General features: G+C 39.6%; 1 protein-coding gene across 1 annotated transcript in view; it reads left to right on the top strand.

The window, feature by feature from the left end:
* The first annotated feature begins 5,972 nt into the window (after positions 1–5,972).
* The window catches only part of mogat2 (monoacylglycerol O-acyltransferase 2), a 15,796-nt gene continuing 14,346 nt past the window's right edge, over positions 5,973–7,422 (top strand). The window contains exons 1-2 of the mRNA XM_015394622.1: positions 5,973–6,127; positions 6,226–6,323. Of these exons, the coding sequence (XP_015250108.1) occupies positions 6,117–6,127; positions 6,226–6,323 (109 nt within the window). The 5' untranslated portion in view covers positions 5,973–6,116. The remainder of the gene's footprint in view (positions 6,128–6,225; positions 6,324–7,422) is intronic.

Raw genomic sequence — 7,422 nt, 5'->3', positions numbered from 1 at the left:
CCAGGAGACTGTTTCTGCCAGGTTTCGAACCTGGGACCTTTTGCGTGTTAGGCAAACGTGATGACCACTATATGCCAATTTTCAACCATACTTTTAATTGCCCCTTGCTCAATGTTATTTAAATGTACTTGTTTTTCTTTTAATTTTGCTCAGCTGCACATTGCACTGGAATTAACTATGTCACTTTGAATGTGTAGAGTACTGGCTGCTGCTGTCTTAAGCTAAGTCTCTACTTTTTGTTGAAATCATACATATCCCCCTTTTGGCACTATAAGTTTTTTGTCTACGGTATCCAGCCTTTAGTCTGTGGATAACTTGAGGAATGGTTAATTAAAGATAAAGTTATTGTCAATTATTGAAGAGATTTGCCATTTCATCACATAGGGTAAATAAAATTCCACCGAAATACTAAAATGAGGCCTAAAACACCATACTTGAAAATCTGTTTTGGTTGACATCTTTTTCAAAGAGTCAGTTTTGTTTCTTATGAGTGCTGCTGGCTAATGGCAAAACATATGGAAGAGATAACTGTAACTACGAGTATGACCAAGGTTTGATGAAACATCAGACAGGGAATTCACACGTGGGTTTTCTCGTACAAAAAGTATGACCTTGCAAGGCATTGTCATGTAAACATGAAAAGCTAATATGCAAGTATGCAAGATATTTTTATTTCTTTTCTGTCTCCAATCAAATGTCATTTCACAAAAAACAAACATAACAGGTATATTAAATGAAATGCAACAGATTAAAGATTGAGCTATGGTCACTTTTAGAGACAAACTAGCCAAGAGATTCCACAATTTTTAGGCATATTAGCAGAACCATGTCAAGCAGCTGAATTTGAACAATGAAAAACACTTTGCTGAAAATATCTTTAAAATAGGAGCTTTTTCTTGGTTGATGGTGTTTGGGCCTTTTTAGTCGTGTGGACATTGGGTTTCAAATTGTGATGGTTAGACAAAACATGGTTTATTCCAGCTCTGGTCAAATTCTTTTGCTGGGTGAAATTTTAGCATAAATAAATGAAGCTGGGACTACGGTATATGCCAATTTTCAACCATACTTTTAATTGCCCCATGCTCAATGCCATTTAAAGGTTCTTTTTTATCTTGCTCAAAAGACAGGATTCACCAGTTCACCAAAGGTCAGAGGTATATAACCATGCAAACACACACATTAGGGAAACTTAGAAATGTCAATCAATTTCACATGTTTTTGAACAATGAGAAGAAGCCAAAATACCCTGAACTGATGCATGCATAGGGAGGACATGCAAACTCCATGCAATCCTGGGACAGGATTCAAACCTAACACCTTTTTGATGCAAGGCAGTAGTGCAACAAACTGGGCCGGGCTCCATGGGGTAAATTTAAAATTTCCCTCATAATTACGCTCCGTTTCTGTTGATGCCAAAAAAAGTTTAAAAAAAAACCAATCCACTGGACTTTGTTTCCAAGTTTAAGGATGTTTCGCTTCCAATCCAGGAACATTTTTTCAATTCAAAATGTCTGAAAAAAGCGTTGAGTTGGAGGCTTTATAGAGGGGACCAAAGCCAAGCCTTGTTTTGGCAAAGAAAACATGCAACTTTTAGATCCATCACTGGTCCAACACACCTGAATCAAAAGGCGGAGTTACCTCTTCAGTAGGCAGTCAGTTCCTCCAGAGTCGTCTTAATAAGTTAATTATTTGATTCAGGTCTGTTGATCCAAACACACCTCGAAAAGTTGCAGGATACCGGCCATCAGGAACTGGAATTGCCTACCCCTGACTTAAGCTCTATGAAATGTCTTAGTTCATATTACCAAGACAAATGTTGGTAAGTTAATAGCTTGCTTTGCTGTTTAAACAAATATTTCTGCATTTCAATGATGCTTTATCATTTATCAATATTTCAGGACCCAAAGGTGGGAGTCCTGCCTCATGTGTAGGGCAGGAGTCCCAGCATAGAGTTAGGTGAGGACAAAGAAGCTGAAGCGAATGTGTTTAGGAGAGGACCAGGTCAATGTGGCTGACCTAATGCTCATTTTATTGGTTTAAGTTTAGCTGTTTGGTTCCAGATAAACCTCCAGTTGATCATTTTAGAGTAGAGCTCCTCCTTCCAGATGTTCCCAAACATGTCAGCCTGTGTGTGACCTCAAAAAATAAAGATACAAGAGACTGGTGACCCCCTAAAAACCCATGTGGTTACTTTACTCTATTTAAAAAGTATAACAAGTTTCTTTTTTTAATATACTTTAAAAAAAAAATACTTTTTGTAATAGATTTTATTCATTTTAAATATATATTTTTTAATTTAATAGTGCATTTTACTAGGTAATGTAACTAATATTTGAATAATCTATTAGACATAATAGATTAAAATCACCTCTACTTTTTATAGTAAATTTTTCATATCTTTCATATATATTTGTTTTATGATATATTTTAGCTATATGTCAGGGATCCCAACCTGCACTTTATGAACCACTGATCTACTAGTCTTGTGGAACAATGTTAACTTCATGGCTTTCTACTTGCCTTTTCTCTATACCTGAGGCTATAACTGCGCTGATGTCATGTCAAGGAGGCCCGATAAAAATACATGCCAAAACCTCTAGATAGTTATCAATAAAAAAATTATCTGCATATTTTATATTATATTTATATTATATTTATATTATATTTATATTATATTTTATATTTTATATCTTATTGACAATGTGTCAGTTCTATGTATATCTTCTTTAGTTCCAACATCAGCAGTGAGGGAGGTCCATATGATGATGATGCACGGAAATAAGCTGTAGACATGTAAGCATGAACACCAGAAACCTCCAGAAACAGACCAGTTAATGGAAAAATATTCACCTGGATACAAACTGTGGTCCTTCTAAATAAAAAGCTGATAACTCAAACCCTCCTCTTTCATTTATTGCCGCACTCATGTCACACTTTCACTGGAAATGATGAAAAACTGTTCAGTTCCCTTCCACTTTAAAAAGATGCAGTTCTTTAAAAGGCTTTTAATGGGGAGGCCGCCAGGGGGCGCTGGAGGGCTCTGAAAAAATATGCAGAAAAAATATGCAAAAAAAAAAATGGAATTATACTTTTATTATAAATATATAACTACTCCTTTACTGCACTGAAGTAGTTTTTTTTTGTATCTATAATTTAGTATTTATTCTTCTGAGGACTTTTAACTTTTACTCTCTACATTTCAACACCAAATTCAGTTCTTTCTGCTCCTTATTGTCTCCAAACTGGCTCATTACCTCTAATAATAAACACATCTAACAGAGGGATAACCTAGAGAGTAAAGACAATCTTTCCAATTAAAGCAACAGGGATGGACACAGCAGGAATATTGCAGATGATGAATCAGATATTCCTTCTTGATTAGATTTTAAATGTATATGTTGATGATGTTTCAAGTTCTATGTCAATTGTAATGTAATTAGAAATTTTTATGCTGTTAATACCAGAGCATTGATATATTCTGCTGTCTAAGCAGAACTGTTGTTTGGTTCAATCTATATTATTCTGTCTGAAATTTTAATTTAGAACCAAACCAGACAGAGTCAGTGTGTTTTTATGTTCTCTATCAACACAAGAAGAAAAAAAGATATTAAGCCTATTTTTGTGCACAGAACTTTTTTTTTAAGAATAGATGTTCTTAAGGTTATTTTTTATCTTTGATTTTTTTTCTTTTTTTTTTTTAAAAAAAGGTATTTGTACAAAATTATTTCATGATCATGCGTAGATTTGTCCCCTCAAACACAAAGGGAAAAGCCTTGGCTGATGGGTTACTCAAATTCCTTTTTCTCATTTGAAGTGACGTACTGGTATCAGTCTGGCCAGTCTGACGATTAGAACATGTATGATGTCTGATTCCTCTTACTGCTTGTTTATCACTGTTAGCGCTCAGAAATATGTTCACTTTCTAATTTTACTCTGTTAATCTGCTGCTCCATGAAAATCTGTGATTGGATGCCCTCTGGAAATTAACATCTCTCTTGGATATTGTCTCCCACCCCTTTCATTAAGCTGTTGCAGAACTGGAGAGCTCCTTTAGTGACAGACTTCTGCACCCTAAATGCACCAGGGAGCGTTATCACAGATCCTTCCTCCCAGCAGCTGGAAGACTTTATAACTATCACTGTTCCCAACAACCTCAATAACCTCAATAAATTGTTACGTTCATGCTGATTTTTGCACATTTTCTACCCTAGTCAGTTAAATAACATGCTGCTGTCATTTTGCACATCTCTGATGTTGCTGCTATTTTAAAATATCCATTACTGTAAAAATGTCCATGGTTACTTATTCTCCAGGTTCACAGTTTTATACTGTTAAAACACTTCACAGTCTAGTATTTTATTTATTTATTTTTTAAACTCTCTACTTTTACATTATTTTATACACTCCTCCAAGGTCCACATTTGTGTGACCATTTCTTTCTATAATCTTTTTGCTGCTGTAAACATCAGAATTTCCCCATTTTAGGACGATAAAGGGATTTTCTATTCTATTCTAATCTATTTTTTTTTTTAACAGTGTCCAGTCTGGCGATGTGGAAATAAGAATAATTGTCTTGATGCCAAAAAGGGCCCAATAGATTTTACTTTCACAGGTGGAGCAGTAAGGCTATGGTCATAGTGTTCCGCTTGATTTATGCATATAAATTGCTTTATTATAATTCATGCAGGGAGTTGTACAGATTATATGGACACTGCAATGTAAGTAGAACAGGAAAGGAAAAACAGAAAAACAGAAAAAAAATATGCTTCATTACATGTAAAGAGATCTAAAAAGATCAGAACAACCAACGGATATAGTATAAGAGATGCAATAAAATAACAACCTGATACTATCGTTGAAGTATAAGTAGTATCATTTAATCTGACATGTATGCTCTGGTAGTTGAAGATCAGAATATGGGCTTTCTGTATGGAAGTCAATCTCTAAGTACCTGGAACAAAGAACCTGCAGCTGTTTGTGAGAGTGCACTTGTGCATGTAACGTTTATCCAAAGGAAAATTGCTCAATAGTGGTTGTGAAGAGCCAAAGACCCGCCCCCCCAGAGCACTGAGGCGAGTGCCGGGGGATCAAAGCCCCAGACGACCAAAGGGATCCCAAGAGTAAAGGTGCCCGGGAGGGGTCAACCCAGGAAATCTGACCCCCCCCACCAAGGGAGGCGAAGAGATGGCCCCCAAGAAAACCCCCATCCACCTCTATACCAGGGCCCTCAGGAGCCGCAGGGATGAGGCCACGGGCTCTGCCAGCAGCTAGCCACCCTGAAGTGGATCCGGCCATGGGCCAGAGTCCCCAGGGGCGCCCTGCCAGCCGGCGGGACCCCCGACTGGGCCCCGGGGGGCCAGGCCCTGTGGAGCTGCCGCCAGGATAAGCCAGTAGCCACCCGGGCATCCACCTCCAAACAACAAGCACCACCACTGCACCGGTGAGCCCCAGCGTCAGCCAGCGGAAGGGGGGGCAGGACGGGGGGAATGGGCTCCGCACTTAGTTGAGACTTGAGATATTCTTAGGAGAGTGAGCAGTTCAAACCCCAACCTGACAAGTGAAAAATTAAATGAAAATAAAGAAATAAATATACACAGTCTTAATCACGGTATTCTATTCTTTTCTAAATCTGTGGATCAATTAATTATCTGAGAATTGACCAAGAGAAAAACGACCACATCCATCAGCTTTAATGGCCCCCTTCACTCATCTCATCTAACAAATGTTTCTCTTTTCTCATTTCACCTCCTAACAGGCCTGTAGCAACATTTAAGACGTTTTTTTCAGTGCTGATAGCATCATAGTGTGATAAGAAATGTGCCAGCCCTCTGCTAATGACCTTTATCACTGTGTTACAGTGAGAAACTCTTGCGTTGTTGCTCAATCAGCTGGGCTCCATTTACAATCATAAAGAGCAACGTTTCGTATGATCTGACACAATCCTTTAACGTCTCTGCAGGGAGTTAATGGTGGTATAATCAGAATTTCACATCCATTCATTGCTCTGCATCCGAGCATTCGCTGCCCCTCTGGGTGAAAGGTCAGATGTAGCTGCTAAGTTCTGAGAAATCAAACAGCCTATTGAGTCAAGATAAGCCAACAGTCCACAGGAGAGGATGGTAGAAAGGTAAGAAAAGCAAACTTTTATAGACTTTGGACTTTCCTTCCATTTGCTGTCTTTCTTAGTCTCTTCAGCAGCGTAACAGTTTGCCTTTCCACTCACAGAAAAATGAAAATCGATTTTGCGCCTGTGAACGTGCCCCTCCAAAGGAGGCTGCAGACTGCCGCCGTGGCACAGTGGGTCTTCTGCTTCCTGGGTCTGGGTGAGTGTTGGTGTTGACGTGTTGGAACGGTGGATCAGCTCCTGATATTATCACAAATGTCAATTTGAGTGTCAATTGATCTGGATCATAAAAAGAGTGTTAGGTATGCGGAGGGGAGATCAGCCAGCGTTTATTAAATCAGCATGACTCTGACATAAACCTGATGCCCGGAATTATAATGAATGTTTTGATCAAAGTGTCTGAATCAGTTTGCCTCATTTCATCTATGATTCCAGCCTTCAGTAAGAACTTCAATTCAATTTCTGAAACTGACTTTTAGCTTTGGTCCTGCATTCATTAAGGGTGATAAAAGGAGGTGGGTGGGTGGGGGGTTAACTTGGTCTGCAGCAATCTGTAGCCTGTTAATGAAACACAACAATAAAGACAATAAAGATAAACTCTATGCAAGTGGAGCAGGAGCCTGGCTTTAAGTCAGATCTGTTCCCAGAGCATGTTGGACTCTGGCAGGGCTGCCCTCTGTCACCGCTCCTGTTCATAACCTTTATGGACAGCATCTCTGGTCTGGTGGGAGGAGCAGTGGATCTCGTCTCTGCTTTCTGTAGATGATCTGGTTCTGCTGGCTCCCTCCTGCTAGGACCTCGGTTTGCAGCCAAGTGTAATGAGAATCATCTCTTCCAAGTCCATGATTCTCAACTGGAAAAAGTTGACAGTCCCCTCCAGGTTGGAGGAGAGTTCCTTCCTCAAGTGGAGGAGTTCAAGTATCTTGGGTTCCTGTTCAGATTTAGGGGAGAATGGTCTGTTGTGGTGAAGTCAGAGCTGAGCAGAGAGGCAAAGCTCTTGGTTTACCGGTGGGTCTACCTTCCTACCCTTAGTCTTAGGTGATTAAATATGGATCACGGCCAAAAGCACGAGATCATGGATACAAGCAGGAAAAGATGGGATATATCTTAGAGATAGGATGAGGAGCTCGGGAGTCAGTTTAGATATCTTTTTCGGATAGCCCCTGGACGCCTCCCTCTGAGCTGTTCCAGGCACATCCTACCGGGAGGAGGCCCAGGGTAGAGCAGGGAATATTAGCCCGAACCCGACGGGACCCGAGAGGTCCTGCCGGGTTCGGGCGGGTTCGGGCTGTACTTTT

This window comes from Cyprinodon variegatus, unplaced genomic scaffold (genome assembly GCF_000732505.1).
Source record: "Cyprinodon variegatus isolate N-32 unplaced genomic scaffold, C_variegatus-1.0 Scaffold700, whole genome shotgun sequence".
Lineage (NCBI taxonomy): Eukaryota > Metazoa > Chordata > Actinopteri > Cyprinodontiformes > Cyprinodontidae > Cyprinodon > Cyprinodon variegatus.
This window is presented reverse-complemented; position numbering and strand designations above follow the sequence as displayed.